Here is a 27,918-nt window from a genome sequence, read left to right as displayed (position 1 = left end):
TTTAGACAGGTTAAAATATGCCAAGCAATATACAGGTTTTTTAAACATCAAGTTTATGAAGTTATCACATTAACTAAATATCACCTGGCCAAACCATACCTTTTTTATTAAAAAAAAAAAAAAAGAGGACTAAAACATATAAGAGTATGTAATACCCATGAAGAATGGAGCTCTTCATCACTTAAAGAGCACATTAAAAGTTTAAAGGTTGATTCAGCCCCACCAACATTGGTAAAATTAATATTTTTCACTTTTTTAAAAAAGGTACAACAAATGCACAAGAAAAAGAACACCTTTTTATTCCATTGCACTACTTCGATCTCCTAATGCATAGAAAAGTAGATTTAGTCTTTTTATAAAGGAGGAGGGCAGCGTCAAAGGAGATTCACAGCCCTCTGATGTTCAGGTAGTTTTTGATGTGCAGTAGAGAGGATTGTTTATTTCCTTTTGTTCACCAGATGGTACTGATGTGTACAGAGCAAGCAAATGTGTATCCAGTACGAACCATTACAAGCGAAATGTAAAACACAACCTTTTCTATTGATCTGCCCATAAAATTTCAACCTGTCCACCAATAAAGCAGGAAGCCTCTGCTAGAAGCCTGTCCAGTTTGCAGGAACACGGAATGCAAAGGAGGCCCCCTGTCGCAAAGTGCAAAGGGCTCTTTTTTTCTATATATGCAAAATAAAAATGCTTACATGCACTGCCTGAGCTGAAAACTAACCAAGCAGCTGGGAATGAATGGTCTGCCTGAGAGGATACAAGAACTGCGTGCATTTAAGCTGTTTTCCAAAGCTTTTAAGAATTTTTTTTAAAACAATGCAGTTAGCAGTGTTAGAACAAAATCGAATGTACATTTTCTGTTTTGCAAAGTTCAAGGATTATTCCATAACAGCTTTCTTTTGTGCAAAAATATAACTAGAAAAGAGGCCATTCCATAATATTTATTTTGTAGAGCATAACAGGCATTTTAAAGCCAGACCCCAAACCTTTACAGTTGGAAGTTTAACGCACACACCCTGTTCGTCACTAATAACACATGCTCACCTCCCTAAATGTAAGTAACTGGCATATTAATCCTGAACTTGCTACTTGAGAAGTTGTATCTTTTGCTGTTAGAATGAACCCTGTGCTATAAGCCCCTTCTGTGGCAACAAAGTGCTAAGTGGCCTGAGCACGATAGAAAACCCTCTCCTTTCAGGTCAGTTGACATGACCAGGAGAATAAAGTGGTAAAGACTTTCCTGGACCGTACCACTTTGGGCTGCAGGGAGAGGGTTGCACAGCTGAATACTACTTAGCATTTCTGGAAGACTTGGCTAAACCCTACGTCTAGACTTGTGACTGTTTGATTTAGGGAAAACATTCAGACATGGAAGTCATCAACTGGAAGCCAGGAACAGCAGTATGCCAGCTGCATATATATAAAAATATTCCCCTTACTTCCAAGCCAAGATGGTCAAGATTGACTTCCACTCCATCCAGTGAAATGATACGGGACACCAATGTATAGCTGCGTGTTGTTAGATGACTTCATAATATTGCATATTTGCCTATTAACTATTTCCCTATGTAAGGTTTAGATGATGAAGTTAGCACTGTTAGGTAGGGGAGCCTGTTTAAGCCAGGACTGTAGTAAACAAACGTATGAGTAGAGACAAAAACTATTCAAACACCATTCTGGTCACATGGGAGCAAGCTGTTTCCAAGTCCTGTTTGAATACAGTTGCTAGTTTTGTGATCCAACCCACCAACCGTAGTTATTTAAGTTTAATGTCTAGAGATAGCCTTAGTCTGGGCTACGACAGCTGTAATCAGCTAAAACATTGTACTCTCCTGAGGATGCCTGACACGTCTTTGTTTCCCACCCACCCCTTATAGCGGGAAATCCAGGAGTAATCCTGGTTTCTCCAAAAGGTAACAGTTCTCACATAGTGCATTATTACCCTTTGGTCTTTCCAGCCTCTGCAACACATGTTTACTATTCTTTTAGGACGTGACCTCACCGTGTATTATAAAGAGCACAGCCGGATATCAGACAGGGACTCAAGAGTCTGATTCACGCTTACCAATAGTGACATCATGGAAGTCAGTTCCCTGTGGCTGCTTCCCAGATTTGAATAAGGGAAATATTTAGGAGGCGTGGATTTACCTGGGAAGGACCATCCACGTATCAGAGACCAAATTGAGGTGGATCAAGATGGTGTGTGTATGGTTCTTCTCATCTGCTTCTTCCATTTCAACGTTACAGGAGCGATGTGGGAAACAGATACAGGGAAAAGGCTCCCACACCACTAACAAACAGAAAGCATGAATCAACTCTTAGATTGTGAGGCGAGATTTAATCCAGTTTACCCATGTTTCAGATGCAGTCTAGAGCAGTCAGCTGTCGATTGCATCAAGGTTTAAGTGCACTCCAATTGTTGACAAATACAGTGAGTGTAGTATTGCTACTTATGCTGTGTGTGTTTTTTTTAAAGTAAATCAATTTCTATCGGGCTCCCCAGAACCTATTGATTTGGACATAGTCAACACCATCGCGCTTTGGAAGCTCTGCATTTTTAAAGCCAGGAATGGAAGAATGAAGCTTGTAAGGTTAAAGTGACCAGTTCTTCAACCCCATCCTTAAAATACACCAGAATTGGCATTATATCCTAGTTTAGCCTGTTGGTTTCCTCTTTGGGTCAGTTCCCACATTACTATCTTGGGGTATGGAAGCATTCTCCGGAGTCATCCCCGTTTCTAAAAACGTAATGCAGTTTGAATTAATAACTTAGCCTGGATCACACCCAGCACTATTAAATTCCACTGGTTTTAAATAGGAGAGATTTAAGCAGCTGCTAAATAGGCTGCACTGTGCCCATTATTACTACAAAGGAAGACAGCGACGTTGGCAAGGTATTAAACCTACCAGCATGGTTTTTTTTAAAGTAGTCTATGTTGTAAAAATGTATTTAGTGTATTGCTGAACAGTGATATTGCTAATTTAGCAACAAAATTAATTCCAGGGGGGGAGGAGGAAAGGCAATTTGTTCTACACCCCATCCTGTCAAGGCTTGTTTTACAATCTGCACATCGACTAACAAAGCAGAAATGTATTCGGTGCACAGATAATTTCAAAGACAATTTCTCATATAGCAAATTATTTGTGCTATTTTTGTTGTCGAATTCTAAAGTTGAAAGACTGCTTACAAAAACTTGATAAAAAAAAGGTGATTCTGTCATAGTTAGCCAACATGCTAAGAGACAAAAAAAGAAAAAGAAAGAAAACTCACCCCGCTCCTTTGTTTAATGACAGGAAACTCATTAATGTAAGATTATGGGCAGAAACAAAGTCAAGAACATTTAAGTCCTATTGATAGCGATGGCACCTAAAAGTGCTTGGCTTTGATCGCAACAACCTTGAGACTGCTTCATTGTTTGGTGAAGCAAAAAGGAAGGAAGAAAAGGGATTTCCAGTGTAACAATGGGAGAAAACAATTGTTAATAAAAACGTGGGGTGCCTCTAAATTATGACCAGACCTTTTCCCTTAATGGCTTTTAAAAATATGGATTGCATTAACACATTTCCTTCGTAAAAGGTGGTCCAGGGTGACGGTGGAGCATGGCTCTCAAAACAATAGCATGGAAACTGCTCCAAGTACACTAGGTATCAGAAGAAGACTTAGCTCTTGTCTGTGTCCTGAGTCCCAGAGCAAACACATGAAAAAGAAGGGAGCAGGGCCACAGGGATTCTAGGGAAACCAAAAGCTCTGACTAATAATAATAAAAAAAGATTGCCCCAATTTATTCCACCGCCGATATAAGGAGTGCATCTTGATTGCACTAATTGGGCATCGTATCATTCTGTCAGGACTGTGCAGTGTTGCAGGAAATGACAGGGCACCTCAAAGTGTCAGGAACAACTGAAGAGTCCAGGCCCAACCCAGCAATTACCTTTCGGCAGGCATGTTGACAGGCGGGGATTAGGGCTGTGCAACCAATCCTCTTAGGAAGATCTAGAGAGACAGCCCAAAGGGTTCTGCACCAATTAGGTGGAGTAGATGAATAGTGTCGCCTGTCTATATATCTTGCCTAGCAATTTTTTTTGCATCCTGCCACCTCTCACTGGTAGGGGCGTTTCACAGTTTATTCCACAAACAATAGCTCTCAATTTATTTTAAAATAGAGAATCGCCCAGTTTCTACCACACAGTGTCAATCCCCCCTATTTTACCCAATGCTATTAGTACCTTTCCATCCGCTGACGATGCTGTAAGTCAAAAACATGATGAATATGGGAAATTTAAACATGAACGAATTGCTTGTTCTTTTTAAAGGAGAATTCAACAACGGAGAACAGGAATTCTGCCCTGCTCATAAACTGCAAAACTTTACAGATTAAAAATATCACATCAGGGTACCTGATGTAAAGAGTTACCAGTTCCCCGCTATGAGGGAACAATGAAACGATTACTGTGGAGGCAGCATTTCAGGTTTAATTTCCCCCTTCCTTCTTACAGGCTGCAAGTATTCAGACCAGTTGAATGCCCAAAGCGCCTTCATCAGTTTTTGAATCGTGTTTGTTCGCAAATGTGATTGAACTTCCTGGAACATCAACAAAGAAAAAAGGAAGCACAAAAAATTATGTTTTGCATAGGAAGTAATATGGAAGGATTCAAAGACTGGTATAACTTAATAGCACAGTTTAAAAACAAACCTCAAAGTACCATTTCTCCCCCCAGACTGAAATCAAACAGCTAGTACAATAATGACTCCATTTATAGCTCCATGACATGTTTCTGGGAGGATTCATATTCTTAATATGCTCAGAGTGAAATGCCACTATTAAGTCTGCTCCCCACATTATAAAGCAGCGCTTGCATAAATCAATCCTTGTGAAAAGTCAAAGCTTAAAATGTGGAATCAGCTATTATGTACTATATTCAAAACTATTTACAGCTTTGAACATAATGGCTTGGTTCACATATAATGTTAACCCATGGCTTCTTTAACCCATGGTTTGTTGCCATTCTAGGGTTTGTCTGGCAGATGATCAAACAAACCATGGTTTGGTTTTCTCAATCTCTGGGTTGTTTCCCTCCTACTCCTCTGCCCACTCCCCATAATCCAAATGCCGTTGTGGTGTTGTAGTACTGGATATAGAGTGGCTGGGTTTTTTGGCTGTTCTTGCTCAACACCTCTGTAGCCTGGCTAAACAACTCACAAGCAACCCATGGTTCTCAGTTTGTACATAACACCAACCAACCCATGGTTTGAGCAATCCAGAGTTCACAAATCAACAACAAACCTTCATCCTCTTTCTGGGTTGTTTGTGGTCAATAAACCATGGTTTGTGTGAAAGCAGCTGTGTTCATACATCACAACAACTCAGAATTCAACAACCCATATCATTGATTAGTGTTACATGTGAACCAGGCCCTATATGTAAAACCTATGCGGGGCTGCCTTTGAGGTGTGCTCAGAAACATCAACTGATCCAGAATGTAGCTATCAGATTATTGTTTGAGCAAGATGTAAAGACCACATTACTCTAGTACTGGAGTATTGTTAGCATTGTGGGGAAAAAAATGCTCAAGTATCTCTCTTTGGCTGTGAAGAATTTTATCTACTTCTTCCTTGGGGGACCATTACCCTGAGCCTGAAATGCAGAAAGTTTTAAGTTCCTAAAGAGAAGTTCTAAGGCGTGTGGGGTACAACTCACATAGCATGGTGTGCTTTGACCTGAGTCCGGCAGTTGCGTCCCCAATAGCAATCGGGACGTGACGTGACAGCCACTGTAACAAACAAACACACATCTGATGCATCACTGAGATTAAATAAAAGTTTCAATCAGTATAGCTGACGCTTGCATTCGCCATTCCAAAGTAAGGAGCGGGCAATTATTTGACACCGATGGCCGTGTAACTGAAACAGATTATCAGCTGGAGGACCAAGTGAAATGTGTGTATTTTAAATTATGCTATCATAGAGGCATAATCTTAATTGATTTATGGACTGAAGGTACAATACAACTATTTTAATGGGTTTTTTTTAATGCAGAGCTAAAAAAAACCCAATAACCATCAGCAATTTGTGTAAACAAATCAAAATGCATTGCTATGGCAGAGTAAGGTGCTGTACAGAAAGAAAACCAGGCAACACCAAACTGAACAACTTTGAAATTATAACCTACTAAGGATCTGGTCTACTGCTTAAAGATGTGGTTCTTGTTGTTTTATACCTGGCAATTCAGCCACAGGAATATTCTGCCTGTACTGATATGCAAGCTCTCGGAAGCTGCGGAGGCCACAACAGTAACACAGCACCGTTTCTCCAGTAATCCGGTAATCTGATGGAGAAGAAAAACCAAGTGTGGGAAGGTCAGTTCATGAAATATCTCAACAAGGCAACACTGCCTCCGAGTATGAAGCCAGTGCTGTGCTCTTGAGCTAAGCCCCCCTTCTTCTAGCTCTTGAAAAGATTTTGTAAGAGAAGAAGTGAGGAAGAAAGTAGAAGAAAACAGAGAGACTTGATTGAACCATAAGAAAGGACAGCAATCCTTCACTGCTAATAGTTTGGAAGAAGAGGGAAATTTAGCAGGTGCAGCTTCTCACCTTTGCCTGACACCCTATACCTGCAAAAAGTATCTACTCTTGGACAACCCAGACCTACACAGGTCAACTCAGAAATAAGTCTCATTAAATTCTATGAGGCTTAATGCAAGGGAAGTCGGCAGAAGAATGCAGCCTAGAGTTGGCTGCTTAAACAAGGACAAAGATGGATATAAAAAACAAATAGAAGTGCATGCCATCTTATAGGTTGGGTTAAGGGCGAATCTTGCGTTTAAGTCTACGGACTAAGAGGATTACAAATCAGAAATAATGCTTTTAGAAATTAAGTCAGGTAGAAGAAACAGGGTTTACCTGGTAAAATAAAAACTCCTCTTTGAAGAGCTAGGAGACTTTCGTTTAACACGCTTTTCCATGTCAAACCCCTGGATGCCAGGTAATCCTGAAAAACGGAGAAGAGTATAGTCAGCAGAGCACAAAGCAAAGACAGGCTGATGCCACGACCATCCACAAAAGGAAAACAATTATTTATTTATTTATTTATTACATTTCTATACCGCCCAATAGCCGGAGCTCTCTGGGCGGTTCACACATTATAATTTATTCTGCTTCATCAAAAGATATATAGATGCCTTACCTATCCTCCCTGTACACACCCTCCCCGCAATCTAATCTACATTCAATGTCAGCCCTAATAGTTTCTCAAATGATGTACCTTAAAACGAAACATACCTTTAGAATATCCGATTCATAGTTATTGCCGTTCAAAACGCCATCTAAACACTTGTCACCAAGGTTTATTTCTGTTAAGAAATGAAAGAGAGGAGGGGGAATTATCTCTGAAATGGCCAAGAGGCCTTTGATCTTCTCTTGCAACTACAACGGCTCTCAAGTTCACAAAACTGAAAGTTGTTTTCATTGAAATAAGGAATAACTACTTTCCATATGAAGGATTGGACACCTATGCAAGTTAATTTTCTCCTACAGAAGAGGGGAAGGAGGAGGACCCTGAAATCCGCAGGGGGTATCCTGGGTCCTATCACAGGGGTGGGTAGATAGAAAGTAGATCGCCAAATGATTTGGACATCAACTTCCAGGATGCCTGACCATTGCCAATGCTAGAAGGAGCTTCTAAGAGTTGAAGCTCAAAACAACTGGAGATCTATCTCCAGCCCCACCTCTGCTCCAGCATAGTCAGACAGAGTTTGGATTGCATGAACAGCTACAGAACTGAATGGGAACAATGGGTAGAATCCCACTAAAGTCCTACTTAGAGTAGACCCACTGAAATGGAAACCTGTTTTAGACTAGTCATGGCCACCAATCTGGACGGCTTTGAAGGGGGTTGGGGAAATTCCTGGAGGAGGAGACGGCTATCCATGGCTACTAGTCCTGGTGGTTATATGCTACCTCCAGTATCAGAGGAAGTATGCCTATGTACACAAGTTGCTGGGGAACATGGGTGGGAGGGTGCTGATGCACTCATGTCCTGCTTGTGGGTTTCCTGTGTGAACAGAATTGCTGGACTAAATGGACCTTTGGCCTGATCCAGCATGGCTCTTACGTTCTTAGTATTCCAAGGGCAATTTAGGTAGTGTGAAAACACTTTAAACACCATGACATTTCTCAAAGTATGTACCAAATAAGCTTAACTAGAATGAGATGTTATGTGCTTGCATTAATGTTAAAGTTGGGAGCCAACTCCTTTTAGCTTCTAATATTCATTGCTTCCAAGTTCTTCTCAAGGGTTTTTGAAAAACAATTCCACCAACAGCAGAAGACTCTTTAGACAATTATCCTTCCACCGTACCACTGAATGGTGCCAAGCAGCCACAACAAGCCACCCGAGTGCAGCCCCAGTACAAATGGCAGAAGGGTTGGAGGCAGATGGTACCTGTGAACAGAGAGAGAGAGATGTGGCATACTCAGCATACTCAGTGGCTGAGTGTAGGTTGTTTGTTGAACCGTGGGTTAGCATGTTAGGACATTTTCTGCAGGTTGGCTTGTTAACCACCCTGAACAACCCCAAAACTACCCATGGCTTCTCAAGGTGTGGCATGTTCAAGAAAAATAAACATGCATGGTCAACAAGCCAACCTGCGTAAAATGTCCTGGGTTCAAACATGCTATCCCATGGATCAACAAGCAACCTAAGATTCAACAAACAAGCCACGGTTCAACCACTGAGTGTGGGTTAGCGTGCTGTGCGAACCCAGTCTATCAGTCATCAATAGACACATTACCCTGCAATATCCATTGTGTACACCTACAGCAAGAAGAAGGTAAATCAGGATCTACTGGTATATCTAAGTGATTTGCTGGAGTTTCACAAGGGATAATACACTTCACAGGTGAGGACTACAGAGATTAGAAATAAACAACTGGCATAATGAAAGCCATGGATATTTTTTTTAAGCTTTCAATTTTGATTTGACTGGGTCTTTGTGCAGCACTACTGGTCACTCTTGTGTTTCAGAATCCAGATGTACATCTATAGGGTGAATGGCTCTTGGGGTGCAGTAGTTAAACGCCCCACTATAGTGCACCTGGAACCAACTCCTGGTTGTTCGGAGTTTTAGTACAAAAACGAAGTACATACCCCAACTCCAAAGCCTGCCCACCCCAGTATGGAGTCCCGGATCTTCTTCCCTCTCACACACCCAGATGATGGAAACCGCTCGTTACAGGAAGTTGGGAGCAAGCGGAGAGATGGTGCCACGCCAAAATGACTTCATGTCCTGGTCAGCCAAGAAGGAACTGCTCATGTTCTCCTCTTGTCATTACTGGCCATCGCAGGAGAGGCAGGAGACCAGAAAACGGAGGGAAGCACAGCTACCTTCAGTTGCACTGCAGTGCTCCGCACCCACCCAGAGCAGGAACAGAAGTCTACGTTGCGTTCCTTCCCCCACCTGCCAAGGAATATGGGCCACTTGCAAAAAAAGGGAAAAACTCTCTTCTCTCTGCAGTTCCTTAAACTACATACTCCCCCACCTACCCTCAAGCACAATTTATTCACAAGGAACAGCCACCCACCATCTGAATCCCAAAGGGATTCATGCGCCACACCATGGAGGAGAAAGAAGTGGGTGGTGGTATCAATTTAAATATATTACAGCTTGGCCTCTTGCAGTGGCTCAGGCAGGTGCAATTTAAACAGGCATATTAGAAATGAAAAACCAGAGAAGAACACACACACAAATATCCCCAGCCTTTTGCCGGCTTAACTCTGACCGCCCGTGCTAAAAAACCTTCTACACACAGCAGCAGCACTGCAAGACCCAACTTTGGAACTATTGGGGTGGGTGGGGGAACACTCCAAAAGCATGAACCGAAAGGATGGATCGCTCACATTGCTGGGGGGCAATATGTGGATTCTGTTCACGCTCCGCTCTCCGGTCCGGCATGGGCTGGAAGCAGCAAGTGCATATCACATGGCTTCCTTGAGAAGGGCACACATACTCCTGGACAGCTAGGAAAACAAACAGAGGGTCATAGGAAGGATGAGCATCCTAGGAGAGAGACAGCGAGCATCGGGGGATCTCAAGGACAGGGCCAAAAGCAATCCTTCACACCGACCTGTCGGAAAGTTGGCAGAGGTAGATGGTGCGTCCCCCAAAGCTTGCACCGCTTCGGTTTCTCCTTCCAGAACCGGAGAAGCAAGGGGCTGAACAGGTTGCAGACGATATCCCGGACACTGTCGGCACACAATGTATGGCTGACTGAAAAGATGGGACACAGTTTGGGTCACTGGGACTCGCGTGTAAAAGCCGAAGCGAAGGTCAATATGAAATTGGTCTGTTGTCTCGTGAGATAGCACGAGAGCACCCTTTGGGTTGGACAAAAGGGTCTGCCTTCCATTTCCACCCCACGGCCAGCAAAACGTTTCTGGGAAGCCCACAAACACAGAATGAAGGCCAACACACCCAAACGATAGGGCAGCTAAACAGCAGTTTGGTTTAAGGTGGGCTGGACATAACCCTAACTTCCTAACTGCAACATGTGTTATACTGAGTCAGACCACTGGTCCATCTAGCCCAGTATTGCTGACCCTGACTGGCAGGGGCTCCCCAAGTTTGCAGCAGGTGTTTCTGCAGCCGTCTATCTGGAGACCTTCTGCATGCAGCGCATAGGAACAAAGGAAGCTGCCTTAAACTGAGTCAGACCATTGGTCCATCTAGCCCAGTATTGCTGACCCTGACTGGCAGGGGCTCCCCAAGTTTGCAGCAGGTGTTTCTGCAGCCGTCTTTCTGGAGACCTTCTGCATGCAGCGCATAGGAACAAAGGAAGCTGCCTTGAACTGAGTCAGACCATTGGTCCATCTAGCCCAGTATTGCTGACCCTGACTGGCAGCAGCTCTCCAAGGTTTCAGGCAGAAGTTTTTCCAGCCCTACCTGGAGATGATGGGGATCGAACCTGAGACCTTCTGCAAGCAAAGCAGACGCTCTACCTCTGAGCCATGGCCCCATCCTGGCTCTCACTGTTAAGTATTACATTTTGAAGCAATTCCCCACTATGGCTTTTGTAGAGCCATTAAAGAGCAACAATTGAAAATGCTGCTTCAACAGCAGCATTTATGGACTGGGGAAATAGCATTACAATATTTATTTCAGCATTCACCACTGCCTCATTACATTTATTGTGCGTTTACTGCAACTAGATAAGTTTCTCTTCTAATTAATTAATTGGCATCCGCTTAGGAAGCATGTCATCAGGCAGAAATAGAGATAGAAATATTTTAAGTAATATGCATCTCAAGGTAGGAATTATGAAAAAGCAAAGCTCTTTGGATCTCTTCTACTGGAGCACACAGTAATTCATGATGCAAGAAATGTCCCCTTCCTTGCAATTATTGGCAATATTTTGATTTCACTTTCGATAAGCAAAGAAGTTTACACAAATGCGCTATTTCTACAGAAGGGAAGAAATGAAGCTGGAAGTCACAAGAATAATCGCGTTGCTGTTACCACATTCACCTAATATCGGAGGATTCACTATCTACATCCGACAGTTCTAGCAGATCTTCGGAACTTCCTTCTTCATCTGAAAAGGACCTTCGCACCTTTGGCTGAAGCATGTCTTGAGTGATTTTGTTCCGGGCATCCATGCTTCGCACATCCTCTTCATTACGGCACTTATCTAGAAACAGAAGACATGGACTAATATTTTGATGAGGCTGCACAGGTTGCCATTCTAAATGTCACCATGCTCAAACGAGCTTTCTAGATGATATCGTTAGATGCTTTGGGAGTTGCATTGTAACAGGGGTACATGGGTGGGAGAGGTATATGCCACGACACAGGCTCTGAACACCAGACCTCCTGTCTGCCACCACTTATTATGGGGCGACACAGGCTCTGAACACCAGACCCGGACGAGGCTACTCCCTGCTCAAGCCAAGCACCACCACTTGATACGCCTGAGGCAGGGGATAAAGCCCACCTTCCTCCAAACTATGTGGAGAAAGGGGTTTAAAATGGAGAAGGATTTTTATATAATAATGCGCTGTGAGTTATATCTGCTGAGGTGAATGATTGTCAGAGTGGGTGCTAAATGTGTAAACTTAAGATGATAAATGCCAAACAGACACGTGAGACTTTTGTGGTAGTTTAAAAACAAAACAATCAAAATTTATTTTTAAAAGTTCATAAGCTTTGTTTCAAATAACAACATTTAAAAACCTTTTTGAAACCTTTCATACAATCCGGTCACTCATTCACATTCGCGCTTTCCTTTTTCTCACACAATCACTCTTGAACTTTCTTTATTATCAGTATTAATATACTTCCACTACGTGCACACCACACCCTAAAGACACCACTCACTACACTGACTCTCTAATTTCCCAGAACTTAAGTACCATAAATACAGAGAGCACTACAGACTCTAAGAGTACTTAACAAGTCTCCCTGAAAAGGTTTCCTGAAAAGAACAAGAACTCCCAATCCCCTCCGTCATTCCCTTATATATATCACTCCTCCCCCCTCCCAAGAAATTCTAACTCCGCCCACTCAGGCCAACATTCTAAAAACCACAGACTTACAAATCGCAGACATACATTTGGAATAGACTTGTGGGGTGTAACGCCACAGTATACGTCAGGGGTGCAGAACCTTTTACAGCCCGAGGGCCAAATTTCATTTCAAAGAAGCTCTCGGGGGCCGCATTCCAGTAGTGCGCAGGGCAAAAGGGGCGGGGCTAGAATGCCAGACATTCCAGCATATTGAAACTTAAAAGCTCTTATTGCCAGCCACTGAGCCTCCGGAGAGGCATTTCAACCTTTTGAATGGGGAAAAGGCCGAACCGAATGGTTAGCGGGCAAGGAAAAGGGGTGGGATGAGGGGGGCAGATTTTTGGCTGGAGGAGGGGGAAGGAGTGTGGACAAGGGAAAAGGTCAGCAGCCCCCTGTGAATTATCCACAGCAGACAACATTCACATGGAGTCACCCATCCTTTCCAAGGCTTCGGCTTGCAGCTGGATGAGTGACTGCAGGTATGGTGTTCTGCTTCCCTGCCCTACGCCTGAGTCTAAGTATGCGTAGCTGAAATAATCACACATTCATTCCAATTTATTCCTTCTGTTGCCTCTGTCATCTCCCTTGTGCGCATTTTTGGATTGTAAGACCTTGGGGTAGAAACCTGTCCTATCATTTTCTGTAAAGCATCACGCACGTATATAAAGCTAAATAACAGAAGGTGATGATGACTTTAAATATCTGCACACTTGCCTGGATGCTGGATGAGATAAGCTTCCACCAAGTTGTTCAAAATATGATTTTTACAGATACGTTCCACCGGACAACGACAAGTCGGACAGAGAGAGGAGCGTTCCATCCACCCTGAGTAACAAGCGGCGCAGAAAGTGTGCATACAGGGCTGCAAGCTAGAAAGGAAGGGGAGGGGGGGAAGAACCTTGAAATGGAGACACAGAGTAGGACAAATTGATCTATAATGGGATGTGATCCCCCAAAAACATAGTTCCAAGGGTCGAGAACAAGCCTTGGGTTTTGAAATCCTGCTTTGGAGGATTTGCTCAATCCATAGTTTGCCAGTTTGGCACAGCAAACTGTGGTTTGATCAAACTAGAAAGTTATTTAGTATGCTGAACACCTGAAGGTAGGATGGAAGGGGAGGGAGTTTGTAAGCAGAGGACTTGCTCCTGATCCTCCTGACTTTGGCATGCAGGATCTGAAGTGTTAAAAGCCATTGGCTGCACTGAAATGTTGACAAAACTGGGAGAAAACTAGCTGTGGGGGAAGGAGTGTGGGCAAAGGAAAAGGTCAGCAGCCCCCTCTTCTCCCTCTTCCCTCCCCATCCCCTTTTCCTTGTGTGTCATGTCTCTTTTAGAATGTAAGACTGAGGGTAGGGACTGTCTTCTTTATTGATAAATTGTAAGCCGCTCCGAGAGCCTTAAATCCTGCCCCTCCCTCCCCAACACAACACTCTATTCAGTGGTGAATTGGTTCAGACATGGAACAGTTCAGCCTGCAGCCGGCTGCCGTCACATCCAGTTCGGCCCAGGGACACCGCCCCATCACCCGTACCTGACACAGTCGTGCAGCAGTTCCTGGCAGATGATACAGGTGAGCGTTTCTTCCATTTTGTCTGGCTTCACATTGGCTGACTTTGCGTCTTCGGGGCCCGTTTTAATTGCACATTCATTAGGAATAATCACCTGAAGGTACGAGCCGGCATCACCATCTGCAAAGGAGTCACAATCATTAAGAGAAAAAAAGAGGGGGGGGGAAGCCCTGTACATAAGGGCACAATAGAAACACACACCCCCCTGATGCTCAACAATCAAGATATTGACTATTGGCATGATGCTTCTCTCTCTGCTTTGTAAGAGCGATGTCGTAAAGCGCTCTTCCCTGTCTTAGTCCAACAGGCCCAGGCAGGGCTTCCAAGCATTCAACCTTCAATGAGAAGTTTAAACTGAAGAATCTGGCCCAAGGCAGCCGTTACACAGACGGAACCGGCGAGATCACATTACGCCAGTCCTTTTACAACTTCATTGGCTGCCAGTCCAGGTCGGGGCCCGATTCAAAGTGCTGGTATTGACATTCAAAGCCCTAAACGATTTGGGGCCAGGGTCTTTGAAGGAATGCCTCCTCCCATATGTACCTGCCCGGACCTTAAGATCATCCACAGGGGCCCTTCTCTGTGAGCCCCTGCCAAAGGAAGTGAGGCAGGTGGCTACTAGGAGGAGGGCTTTCTCTGCTGTGGCACCCTGGCTGTGGAATGAGCTCCCCAGAGAGGTCCGCCTGGCGCCTACACTGTACTCTTTTCGTCGCCAGCTGAAGACCTTTATATTCTCTTAGTATTTTAACACCTAATTTTAACTTAAATTTTAATTTTACTGTTCTAACTCTGCATTTTAATCTTATATCAATTTTGCTGTGCGGTTTTATCCTGGTTGTGCTTTTGATACTGTATTTTGTATTTGTGTTTTTAACCTGTTGCTTGTTTCATTATGGTTTTAATTTTTGTGAACTGCCCAGAGAACTTCGGCTATTAGGTAGTATAAAAATGTAATAAATAGATAAATAAATAAATACTGGTTCCTCAAAGTCAACTGATCCTACTGGGCTGGAGCTGTAATACACCTAGGCCACTTGCAGGGCAGCACTGAGAAGCAACTAAAAACCAAGCCAAGAATTATGTCTGTCTACATGCTGGCTGGTAGTCCTTATTTTATTTTATTTTTATTTATTGCATATTTATACCGCCCAATAACCAAAGCTCCCTGCGCGGTTCACAAAAACTAAAACTATTCAAAGTATAAAACAAACAGTATAAAAATATGATATAAAATACACATTAAAAACTGATTAAAAACAAACCATACATGATTAAAACATCTTTAAAACATCCTAAAAACATCTTAAAATTTCCCTGGATAGGTCTGCCAGAATAGATCAGTCTTTATTGCTTTTTTAAATTCTAAAAGACTGTCAAGTTGACGAATCTCCTCCAGCAGGCGAGAAGGTCCTCTGGGTAACAGTTGTTAATCTAGTTTTTTGCTAGCTGAAGTAGATTCTTCCCAGAGGACCTGAGTGTGCAGGGCGGATTGTACGGGAGAAGGCCATCCCGCAGTTTGCCTGGACCCAAACCATGTAGGGCTTTAAAGGTGATAACCAACACTTTGTACTTCACCCGGAAACTAATCGGCAGCCAATGAAGAGATTTTAAAACTGGTGCAATGTGGTCACCCCTAGGTGTACCGGTGACCAGCCTGGCTGCCATATTTTGGACTAACTGAAGTTTCCGGACTAGGCACAGAGGTAGCCCTATGTAGAGCGCATTGCAGAAGTCGAACCTCGAAGTTACCAGTGCGTGCAACCAGGTCTTCCAACTCTAGGAAGGGGCGCAGCTGACGACCTCCGGTACCTTACAAGGAAAAATGATTGGTGCACTGGAGGCTGGACAGCAACTTGCGAGGAGCGAGACAGCTGTATGCTAACAGCAGGTGGGGCAAGATAATGTCATCAATTCTTTTGCCAACTACGTCTCTATTGCCTTCTTGATGTAAACCCTTTCTTTCCAAGTTGAAGACCAGAAAATGCTACTATTTATTTATTTATTTATTTATTTTATTACATTTATATACCGCCCCACAGCCGAAGCTCTCTGGGCGGTTTACAACAATTAAAAATAGTAAACATTAAAAGTATACAAAAATTAAAAAAAAAACATAAAAACAGTATAAAAACAACAGTATCCATTTAAAAACAACAATTCTGGGGTCCATTAAAAACAAACTTAACGTTGTTAAATGCTGTTAAAATGCCTGGGAGAAGAGAAAAGTCTTGACCTGGGGCCGAAAAGATAACAACGTTGGCGCCAGGCGAGCCTCATCGGGAAGATCATTCCACAGTCGGGGGGCAACCACTGAGAAGTCCCTCTCCCTTGTTGCCATCCTCCGAGCTTCCCTAATAAAGCTTTGATTCTGCAGAGTGCCACATTCTGTGTGACAGGCCGTATTTTGCATGCTGTGCAGGAAGATCAGAGCCCAACACATGTCTAGACGTCTCAACTGGAACGGACTGGTTCACTGGAAAGTCTTGAGCAGATTTAGAACACCTTCTTCCTTTTGGCCAAACAGAAGGTTCCTCTCCAGTCCAATTCATTCTAAGATTGCAACAATTAAACGAGACTCCGAAAGTGCAGATTATTTTATGTTAGGCTAAAACTTGCTGCCATCTACCTGAAGTAACCTCATTGCCATTGAGCGAGCAGTTGTGATGTCACAATGTTCACAAAATTAGTTAAAGGAAAGGTCAGCCATGGACTGCAAGAAATCAATACAGCAGCTATGATGGAAGTAGAAGGTTGCTTAGTGGGGAGAAAAGCCTCATACTGAATTGGGAGAGGGGGGCAGATATGGGGTCTGTGAGAAGGATAGCTGAAAGAAGTAGCAGAGGGGAAAGGGGTAAGAAACTGTTACAGGGCCTAGAACGACCTGGATGGGAAAATGGCAGTTTTGAGCGACAGAGTTACGCGCTGTTGCTAGGATGAAGTTCTAAGAGGCAAGAAGAACCAGCTGCATTTTGACTGCAGTTCTCTTAAATAAAAAATACAATTGCCACTTACTAACCTCCCTTTATTTTCTTCCTAGCAGGCTCCAAGGCTTCCTCTTCATCCCTGCTTTTAAGCTCAGGCGTAGCGGACGCCATTTTCTCTTTGTCCCCTGAAGAAACGTCAGAAGTTTCAGTATTTACATTTGGCTGCTTGTGTTCAAGTGACACTTCCGGACCACGTGACGCTAAGGTAGGCAAAGCAGGTGCAGGAGTGACGGTGTAAGCTTGTGACCCTGCAAAAATGGAAAGGAAACCGGTCTTTTAGTCAAAGAGAGAGGTGGTATTGGCTGAAATTAGAGTGGACATATTGCTTGGGGCATGGAAGGCTTCCGAAAAGTGGCTTCCCCTCCACCTTGCCCCTTCTCCCAAGGACTAGCCCTGTTCATCAACCCCCTTGTTGGAAAGGTTCGGTTTCAGCTGCACGGACACAGTCAAATGACTGTTAGATGTCCGGCCGAGTGGACTACACCTTTACCGGATGTTGAGGGATTATCCTGCCCAGTGGAAACGGACTCAGCGAGAGAGGTAGGAGCAGTGTTAAAGAGGTTTGATGTAGAAGTGGATGGCTGCGGTTCGTCGTAGCTCGTCTGACAAGCTGACGGCGGCGACGCCATTGAGGTCCCATCATCGCTTTGTCCGGTACTTGAGGTATCTTTGGTCACATGGCACATGCTTTCAACATTGGCTTCTGCAATGGGGAAGTGAGTGAGAAGGATGTCTCCGTGGCGTTTGCCTCACAGCTTGGAGGCTTAGAGAAATCAACGCTAACGGGATTCCGCACAGCCCGGCGGTCTTAAAAGGGATGCAGCTAATCCGAGCGGCTCATTTTCCTCCCATCCCAAGCCCACGCTGGTCTTGAACTAATCGCTTTACTTACCTACTGGTTCATTAGCTGGGTCCTGTTTTGGGTTTAAGGATTCATAAAGATACGCAACATCTGAAAGAAGAGGAGATGGTTTGAGCCAATGGTTCCCAGGGGGAAAGATGGGGTATCCCTACAGACAGTTGCCAGGAGAGGTGCAAACTCCTTTCTGACACCCCTTTCCATTTCCAGAAGATCCCTTCCATTTCCAATGTCATTACATTACTGTACAGCACCAAGTACATTGTTGGTGCTATATATATATATATATTAATACTGATAATAATAGGAAGGAGGCAGAACTCTATCCCAACTTCTCTGTTCCTCCCAATTAGTATCATTCTTACAGCTATGAGCTCTGTTTATATAATAATAATAATAATAATAATAATAATAATAATAATAATAATTACCCACCTCTCCCATTGGATCAAGGCGAGATACAGTATTAGTACAACAATACTGTATAAATCAGATACATAAAATTAATTAAAAGAGCATATAAAACCAATGCATCAAAATAACAATCAACACATCTTAAAAATTCTTGGTTTAGCATTCATCTGGGTAGGCCTGCTGGAAAAGGCTAGTCTTTAAAGCTATCTTAAATTCAGAGAGAGAGTTAAGTTGATAAATCTCCTCCGGCAGGCCATTCCGCAGTCTGTCAGTCAATGCTTATTACGTTGTGGATGACGAAGGCTACTAAAAGCCAGTGTGGTGCAGTGGTTAGAGCATTGGACAAGGAGTGGAGACCCGGGTTCACATCCTCACTCAGCCACTTGGTGACCTTGGGCCAGTCACGGTCTCCCCGCTTTGTGTACTTCACAGGGTCGTGATGAGGATATAAAAAGGAAAGGGCACCATCAATGTCTTGGAGATCAGGTGGTGGTGTTATTTTTTAAAAAAGGGAATAATAAAAGCGAGACAACTCACAACATTTTGCCCATGAGGACTTGTACTTTGCCTTTCCTATCAAATACCAGGGTGGACCTTTGGCCCAAGACAAAACTGACTGCAGACAGAACATGTTCCATCTTATTTATATTTGGAGAACGGATGAGTTTTCTTCCATTCACTTCTTAAAATGAACACACTCTTTAACCCAGCCTTCCATAACCTAGCACCCTCTGGGTGTGTGGGTCGATATCTTCCACCATCACCAGTCAGCACAGGCTGCCACACTGGCTGCAAATGATGGGGCCTGTTAGTCCAACACACCTGGAGGATGCCAGGTTGGGGAAGGCTCTGAAACCCATCCCTTCCCCCACCCCGAGGCCATTCAAAAAAGCAACATTCCCTTACTGTTTTCTGGCTCATTTTTCCTGTAAACAACATAGATCACATCTCCAGTCTGCAAAGGGCAAATTTGCTTCTTCACCACCTTCTGTTTATTAATAACTGTTCCATTAGTGCTGCAAAGGAGAAATAAGACATCCTCATGGTTAAACAAGATGAGGAGCAGAGATGAGTAAATGGCCTATAAAAACAAGGAATTAAAACGCCAGAAGGCATCCATTTAACTGGAAGGTGGAACAGAACCAACTAACTGGAAGCTGGAACATGCAGTGTTGCTGAAAACGTACGCTAAGCTCTGCAAGGGTAGAGGAGTGGCATTACTTTTAAGGTGGAAAAGAAAGCTGACCTTCAAAGTGCGGTGGATGAGGGATGCCTCGTCACAGAACAAGCCATTAGCCCGGCCAGTCCGGCCTTTCCTGCTCACTCTGCCATCATCACCCTATTGCAGTTTTCCTCAACCTGGTGCCCTCCAGATGTTTTGAACATCAATTCCTATCACTGCCAGTATGGGCAATGGTCAGGAACGCTGGGAGTTGATGTCCAAAACATCTGGAGGGCACCCAGTTGGGGGAAGCTGTCCTATTGTGTTACGTGTGTTGTGCACCACAAGGATTTCACATATCTGCCAAAGCAGGTCCTAATTCCCCAAAGATTATATACCTGCAAGTCTATTTTGAGGGGCCACCTCGCTTTATTTTTGGATTTGCTCTAACAAACTAACATGACTACCCCGTTAATTCCTAGTAGAATTTATTTATTAATTTATTTACAATATTTATATACTGCTCCATATCTAAAATAGATTCTGGAGTGGTGAACACAAGTAATAAAGCAGTAAAAATATTAAAACAGCATATTAAAACTGTTCATTTTAAAACAGAGTTCATCATATCAGGTCGATTCCAAAGCACACAAACACTTTCAGGGCCACCAGCAGCAGGGTGGATATCATTTAAATCAATTTGATTTAAATCACTACTCAGAAAGACTCGATTTAATCATGTGACTCCTCCCCCACCCCAAAAGTGCACTCTTCCTCACTATATTTTACACAACTCAGAGTTACCAAAGACTCATTCTTGCTGGTATAATCTTAATATTTACAACCAGATGAAGGTGTCATTTTTAGAATAGCAACTTTTCAGATTAGTTTTACAGTTATATATAAAAAAAACTGATTTGGTTATGCTATTAGAAACATATCATAGATAATTATGAAATTATTGCGAGGTGAACTATCTCCAGTTTAATAGGTTAATCATTCATATTTGGACAACTTTTCTGCTGTACTTTATTGGAAGGAGAAAAATCTTACAGAAACCTCTGGAAGAGCATGACATTGTGAATGGATTAATGGAATTCATTTACCAAAAAATTTAAACAGCTTCATGCTACATAATTAAAAACTAATCCTTATTTCATAATGAATAACCTTTGGACTATAATGTATCTTAAATAGAAACTATCTTTAGATAGATTTTTCCTCAAAAAGCATTCTATTAAAAAAAAATCCAATTTTTTAAAAAATCCGATTTAAATTAAAAAAAAATCCGTGTTTTTTTAAAAAAAATCATTGATTTTTATCCTTCTTGACCAGCAGAGATGGGCAAAGATCTTTTGCTCCACAGATCTCATCAGTCCTAAAGTTGCAAGGCGGGTAAACGTCCAAGTTGAACACAAAAAGAGCGAGAAATCTCAGGATGCTGTGAACGACTTTAATTTCATCAGTGAAGTTTACAGCATGCTGAGATTCTCATCACTGCTAGCCAGCACAGCCAATGGTGAAGGGAGCGGTGGCCCTCCAGATGTTTTGGCCTACAAGTTGCCCACCCCTGGTCCACGTGAAGGTGGGAGGACAGGACACCAAAGAACACCCTCTACATTTGTAAGCACATCCGGGCAAAGTATAAAATGCTGGTTATCACCTTTAAAGCCCTACACGGTTTGGGTCCAGGCTACCTGCGGGATCGCCTTCTCCCGTACAATCCGCCCCGCACACTCAGGACCTCTGGGAAGAATCTACTTCAATCAGCCAAAATTAGGCTGACAGGTATTACCCAGAGGACCTTTTCTTCTGCTGCTCCCAGACTGCGGAATGGCCTGCTGGAGGAGACTTGTCAGCTTAACAGTCTTTTAGCATTCAAGAAAGCTATCAAGACTGATAGCTTCCAGCAGGCCTATCCAGGGGAATTTTAGGATGGTTTTAGAATGTTTTTAGGATGTTTTAACAATGTATATTATGTTCTTAATTCAGTTTTATGTATTTTATATTTGCTGTTGTTCCCCCCACTCGATCAAAATGGAGAGGCGGGTAAGAAATTCTTCTTCTTCTTCCATCATACCCTGCAACTGCTATGCAAGGCTGGACATTGAAGAGACCTTAAAACACCAAACGCCACTGCTGCCATCTGGTGGATGAAGCCTGCCTACACATGCAGGAGGGCGCTTTGGTGTAAACCCGTATGACTTGAGCGAAAATGCTGGGATTGGATGTAGGAAGGCACAGAGGAAACAGAATGAACATTTACTTGCATTAAAATGGCCATTAACCTAGCAGAAGCTCCGGGAGAGGCTATCCTTGATAAGCCATCAAGGAGAGGTTTCCACGGATTCATTTCAAGGATACTGAATTACACACCCCATTCCGGTTTTAGCACTTGTGCAATATAATAATAGACTCGCAAAACACGCTCATCTTGAACTATATATGCTCCGGCAGTGGTTTTGAGAATCATTCCTTTAATTTCCTATGTTTAGAGGTGAGTGCCGTTGGTTGAATAACCAAAACAGCACCACCCATGCACAAGATGGGGGCGTCAGCAGACTCAGGGAAACTTCAATGTTTGTGGAAGTACAACAAGAAATAAATTTAAAAAATACTAAGGGGTGGGGGGTAATTCAAAGCAGCTGTTTCTCTTTATGATTAACAAACCATGGCTTGTTAGTATAGCAGGGTTCACACAACACAACAACCCAAAGTTCAACCCATAGTCAACCTTGAGTGTGGGTTGTCATGTTGTCTGAGCCCAGTTTATGTGTTTTGCAAAAAGCATTTAACAAACTGTTGAAGGCACTAGAAATGCAGGTTAATAACTGCTTCTTAACTATAAACTGGGGAGCAGGTCCTAGGACAAATGTAGAGGAGGTATCTCAGCTATCAACCAGCTACACTTTGGAACCTTGTTTATTTTTATTTAATCCATTACAGCTTGATCCTGCATGAGTTTACTCAGGAGGTAAAGACTGTCACATTCAATGTAACTTATTCCTAAATAAACATGCACAGGATCGTAGCTTTAATGAGGGTTTAGTTCAACAGCAGCGCTGGAAAGCTAATTATTGTGCAATGCATGGGAAATATTGCTGGACTACGGAGAAGAAAAATCCAGAGAGGTTGAAGGTAGGATGCCATTGCTCCAAAGTCAGGACGTTCTGGAGATATGGTCTAACAGTTGGTTTATTTGTTTTAGAGAATGGGGGGAGAAACAAAACCTGTTTTGTATGGACTTGTCATCTTCTACATTGAGGGCTATCAGCTAAACGGCAAAGATTTAAATCCTGTGTACATTCACTTAGGAGTACAACCCATTTCGCAAGGTATCTGTAACTTGTATCCTATTTTTCTTCCCAGGGGCTCAGGACAAAGTACCCTGGGACTTATTTCCAAACAGATACACACATCAACCTTCCCTGACTAGATGCCCTCCAGATGTGTTGGATTACAACTCCCATTATCCACAACCAGCATGGCCAAAAAGTCATTTCAGGTAGGCTAACAAAACCTTTCTAACAGATAACTCTGGGTTGTTCCCATTGCAGTCTTAGGTCATGCAATCCTGGCACCTCTATGGAGAAAGCCTGAGCCAAAATTGTTTAACATGGCTGGCTAGAGCATGCTAGGAGTTATAGGCCATTTTCCCGTATCTAAACATGCATAGGATTGCACCCTAAGAGTGGTAAGACGATCATCCATTGTCCAGGAAAGACCTTTTGTTGCTGCTCCTATTTATTCTCTTAATTCCCTCTAGCCCATCATGGACAGATTTCTTTCCGAAGGCTGGCAAACGGTTTGCAAGCACACTCTTCTCGCCACCCTACTTTGACTTGTTGTATTATTAATGCATTCTGCCAAATCTTTATCATGCTGCCGTCAGCAAGATAGGTTAGTTCGCGATTATAATGAAAGGGAAACACTGTTGAGAGCTAATTGCAGCACTCATGGAACGCCAAGATTCAGAGCAGAAGTTTCCAACCACAGATAAAAATGACCAGTCACAACAATATGCAAGTTACAAGTGTACAATGGATTTCCACTGTCACACAGAGAAAGCCACTGAAAAAGCAATCAAAGAATAGTTTTTATCACTAAGAAAAGCAACCTGACTTTGGCTATAATTAATTCTGGAACAGAATGGAGCAGCCTGCTTTCACAAGCTGCTGCTTCATCTTAGACCTTTAATTCTATGCCAATTAGTAGGGCAACAAAATGCTGTCATGGACATGCAAGGTAAGGCTTTTCACATACCCAGGGGATTCCCTAGGCACATAGAAATATAACTTTTTGTGTGTGTTTTCACCCCTTTGAGAGCAGTGGATACACAAAGCCTTCTTGTAGGAACCCAATATTAGAAAAAAAAATTGACACTGATGAAAGGTGTGTATATGATGGAGAGAGTGGAATTCCCCCCACCACCACCCTCAGGCCCTGTAGCAACCTAAGGGCCAATATAACTGTCCCTTATGCCCCACCTGAGGAGGTTTTGAGCTTGCATCTCAGTTTTAAGGAACTGTTAAACCCTGTTCTCAGCAGCCACACAAAACTATCATTTCCAAGGTTCTACAGCGGAAACATAGAGAATAAATCTGTTTTTATATGGCCCAAGAGAGAAACCAGATGCAGAAAATAGGAAGCCATGGCGCTGAAGTCAAATAAGGAATGACAAGACCACCAACATCACTTTTGCAGGCTAAGTAAAAAATTCTACTCCATAGATCCAAACAGGGAAGGTGGGAACGGTTCAAGCAAAGCTCACCTGGTATCCTCCAGTGATACTTGACCAGATTCTTCATCCACTATTATTTTACAGTGATCTCCAGACACCAGTTTGTTGCCAGGAAAAGACAGGTCACAACCTTTGAGACAAAATGTTCATGTCACAACGCTCATCCTTGAAGATTTCACACTAATGGAAGCTAGCAGAGGCTGTGCTTGCCTATTCCCTCTCAACCAGCCCTCCCTAATGTCATGCCATCTAGATATTTTGGACTTCAACTTGATTAGGCCCAGCCAGCAGAGCCAATGGTAAAGAATGCTGGGAGTTGTGGTCCAAAACATCTGAAGCGCACCAGGTTGGGGAAGCTTACATGGCCCAGCAAGATGCAAGGGTGCAAGGCAGGTGAGCACCCAAGACGAACACAAAAAGACAGAAAAGTCTCAGGATGCTATAAGCGAATGTGAAAAGCCTGACGCGTTTCAGCCTCTTGCTTTTTATTAGGACTTCTTTAAAGGGTTGTAACAATGCTTGCAGAAATTATTTATGGCAGATTGCCTTGTGCTGTAAACACTGGCAAGTAGATCAGCAACTAGATTGGCAAGACGTACGCAAACGTGAGCAGGAAGGAGCCGCCACCTCCTCTTCCTGCGAGCCTGGAAGGAGGACTTTGGTAGCATTGGCCAACTATGGTTGGTTTGGACAAGCTAACTTTAGAAGTCTTGGTTTGAAAGTGGTTTCTTTTGAAACTCACCATAATTAGGGACAAACCAGGATCCCTGGACCAGATGATGTGATAAACCAAGATTCAGGGGAAATGAAAGTAAATGTTACCAAACTCCTCATCTCAGCCTTGTGATAGGAGGAGAGGGGATGGGAGAGAAGGCAAGCCCAGGTCTTGCGTTGGTTCCTTCCTGCTCATGCACATCTGACTGCACCGTGGTTTATCACACCGCTTTCACCCCAAGGGCTGAATTCCATTTCACAAAAGCTTTGGGGAGCTGCATTCCAGTGGTAGGCGGGGCAATGACAAAACGGACAAGGCCAAAATGACAACACATTTTTAGCTTCAAGCTTTTATTGCCAGGAACTAAGCCTTAGGAGAACCGTTTCAACTTTTTAGCATGGGGAAAAAACTGCACAACAGTGAAGAAATCATCAAATAATTGGTGGTCAGAGGAAAGAGGTGTGGCCATTTGGGGAACCCTGGGGACCTCAGGATGGCTAAATGGGCCCCCCAGGTTTGAAGTTCTACACCAATGGTTTAGCATTATGTGCTAGCCCAGGCAGAGAGTGTTAAACAAAAGTGCCTTTAATAAAGCAACCAAATCAAACCCATCCCGAAGGATGTCACCTTTTGCACAGAAAGTTAACCATCTAAGGATCAGGATGTATTCCAGATGTTCGGTCACAAGAATAAAAGAGCATAGTAATTTAATTAGTTGATTTGCACCCTGCCATTCTACCAAAAATGGCACTCAAGGCTGCTTACGGACACAATTGAAATGGATTTAAACGATAAATTCAAATAGAATGAAAACCTAAGTTGCAGAATAAAAAATAACCACAAAAAACAGCACCAAACCTAATAGACCCACTTACAGGTCACAGGCCTTTATGAATAAAGGAGTCCTTGCTGCCGGTGGAAGGACAACAGAGAGGGAGCACAACTGGCTTCCCTTAGGAGGGAGTTCCACAGCCACTAAAAGGGCCCTCTCCTAGGTTGCTACCAAAAGCACCTCTGGAGGCTGCAGCCTTAAAAGAAGGGCCTCTCCAGAAGATTCTAAGAATTTGGCAGGCTTGTATTGGAAAACGTGGTCAGGTCCCAAGCATTTAACATCATAACCAGCACTTAAAATTCTGCCCAGAAACTTTTAGGTCAGAACTAGTATCTATGTCTACATGTTTGATAGTTCAAATAATGATTTTAATATTCTTCCCCAAAAAAGTTCAATGCAACAGTACCTGAGCGCTACTTCAGTGATTTGCTTAAATAAAAATCATGCTTTGAAACAGGGATGCATTACAAAACAGCCAATTATCTCAGCTGTAAATAAGAGGGGGGAAATGGATTTTAAGTGCACTCACAAAAATATACTGCAGAAATATATCACTGATATTCTTTGAATAATAAAGGGTTTTTTTTAGAAAGGACTACATTGTGTTTTAAATGTATCTTTTTCAAAGAGAAACACGCAATAGTTTAGCATGCAAAACAGGAAGTTAAAACAGGAAGTATTGCAAAGTAGATTCTTTGCCAATTGTTGATTCTTAGCAATAACTAAGAAGGCAATCTCAGCGCCTATCCTATTAAAATACCAACACACACACACACACACACAAATTCTCACAGATTTGGGTTTACCTTACTAGCGATCAAGAAAGAAAACTTTATGAAGAAGGGATTGAATACAAGACTTCTAGATGATCTTCTGCCATCTCACAGCCCAGATGAACATCTGATATTTAACACTTTCTGGAACCATACCTTTTTTCCTGCCAATAGTCCACTCTTTCTTCAACAGCAAGAGGTGTGGCTCTGCTTCTTCAGCCCCCAACCGGACCAACTTCCCCCAAGGCAGTGGCTGCCTTTGGTGCTGTATTTGGCCTCCGGCTTCTGAGCGCTCCATCTGGATTTACATCTGAAGGGAGTTGGAGGAGGAAATGGGGGAGGGGGGAAAAAGAGTCACATAAGTGGCATTTTTACACCCAACTCCATCCACGTTTATTAGGCAACTAAGTCCCCACTACGCTCCACAGCAGCACATTGCGAACGGTCTTCGGTTTTGTTTCCTTCCTTGGAAAACAAGAGTCTTAAAACAAAACGCAGCAGACACAGGCGTGTCTACTTTCCTCCCAGGCAAAACCTTCCCCTCTGCTAAACATTAAAAAAAAAAGACAAAAGGCCTTGCTGAGCTGCAATTTTCACTCTCACCCTCTTCCCCAACTCACTGCTTTCCCCAGCGCCATCCTTACGCAAAAGTGTCCTCAGAAGCAAGCCCCATGGGGCCCAGTCCCTCACCCTTGGGTTTTAGGGAAACCCCCCACCCCACTCCCCTACATTCTTCTTCCCCTCCTCCCTCTTCCCCCTCCTTTTTTTTGGTGTGTGTTTCACCTCCTACAATCTCTGCTCTCCTTTTCAGATCACATCCCTTTGGGCTGAGATGAAGAGGAGAAAGGGGTGGTTTTTTTTGGGGGGGGGGTGAAGAAAGAAAGAAAGAGAGAAAGAAAGAGGAAAGAAAGAGAAGGTTTAAAAGCTGGTGCCAAATACCTCCTCCTCCCCTTTCTTTTGGGCATCCAGGCTCCTCAGAAGGCCTCTGCCCAAGCCTGGAGTGTGGGGAGGGGACGCTTCACAAGGCTGGGACAACTCTTGCCCAGCGCCCCACTTCACGGCCAGGCGCCCCTCCCCTCCTTCGCCTCCATCTAGGCCTGAGGGCGAGGAGGAGGAGGAGGAGCAGCAGGCCTCAGTCTCTCCCCCCTTCCTCCTCCCCTCCCACCCAGCCCCGAGGCTGAGCTCCCCTCCCCCGCCGCCGCCACAGCCTCTTACATCCAAGTGCCGCCGCCGAGGCTTCTCCTGTCAACAGACATTGCCAGCCCTCAGCTGATCAGGCCCTGGGCGGAGCTTGACAGGCCTTTCCGGGGCA

At 43.4% G+C, this 27,918-nt stretch overlaps 1 protein-coding gene across 4 annotated transcripts; it reads right to left on the bottom strand.

Annotated features, from left to right (window-relative positions):
- Positions 1-122: 122 nt before the first annotated feature.
- CHFR (checkpoint with forkhead and ring finger domains) lies at positions 123-27,918 on the bottom strand. Of its 4 annotated transcripts, none has more exons than XM_063144156.1 (18): positions 27,822-27,918; positions 26,763-26,916; positions 24,317-24,416; positions 19,290-19,399; positions 18,003-18,062; positions 17,595-17,813; positions 17,143-17,358; positions 14,090-14,246; positions 13,274-13,428; positions 11,523-11,685; positions 10,126-10,268; positions 9,899-10,018; positions 8,360-8,443; positions 7,282-7,352; positions 6,904-6,991; positions 6,222-6,329; positions 5,703-5,775; positions 123-4,585 (listed from the first exon to the last, which is right to left on the bottom strand). In XM_063144156.1, exons 2-18 carry the CDS (start codon positions 26,902-26,904, stop codon positions 4,543-4,545), a joined length of 2,052 nt encoding a protein of 683 aa, XP_063000226.1. In that variant the 5' UTR covers positions 26,905-26,916; positions 27,822-27,918; the 3' UTR covers positions 123-4,542. The 4 variants fall into 4 exon arrangements, with proteins under 4 accessions (XP_063000226.1, XP_063000228.1, XP_063000227.1 ...); XM_063144158.1 differs by having other exon boundaries at positions 17,601-17,813; XM_063144157.1 differs by lacking the exon at positions 27,822-27,918 and adding an exon at positions 27,546-27,723.

Source organism: Elgaria multicarinata, chromosome 18, assembly GCF_023053635.1.
Source record: "Elgaria multicarinata webbii isolate HBS135686 ecotype San Diego chromosome 18, rElgMul1.1.pri, whole genome shotgun sequence".
NCBI classification, from domain to species: Eukaryota; Metazoa; Chordata; class Lepidosauria; order Squamata; family Anguidae; genus Elgaria; species Elgaria multicarinata.
The sequence above is the reverse complement of the archived record's forward strand: the minus strand, read 5'-3'. Positions and strand labels throughout refer to the sequence as shown.

Excerpts from the sequence above, each read along its gene's own strand:
- CHFR (XM_063144156.1), bottom strand. The coding sequence starts at position 26,904 with ATGGAGCGCTCAGAAGCCGGAGGCCAAATACAGCACCAAAGGCAGCCA. Across the intron at positions 14,247-17,142 it reads TAGGAAGAAAATAAAGGGAG|ATGGTGATGCCGGCTCGTAC; the intron begins GTTAGTAAGTGG and ends ACTCCTTTGCAG. Across the intron at positions 7,353-8,359 it reads CTGCTTGGCACCATTCAGTG|AAATAAACCTTGGTGACAAG; the intron begins GTACGGTGGAAG and ends ATTTCTTAACAG.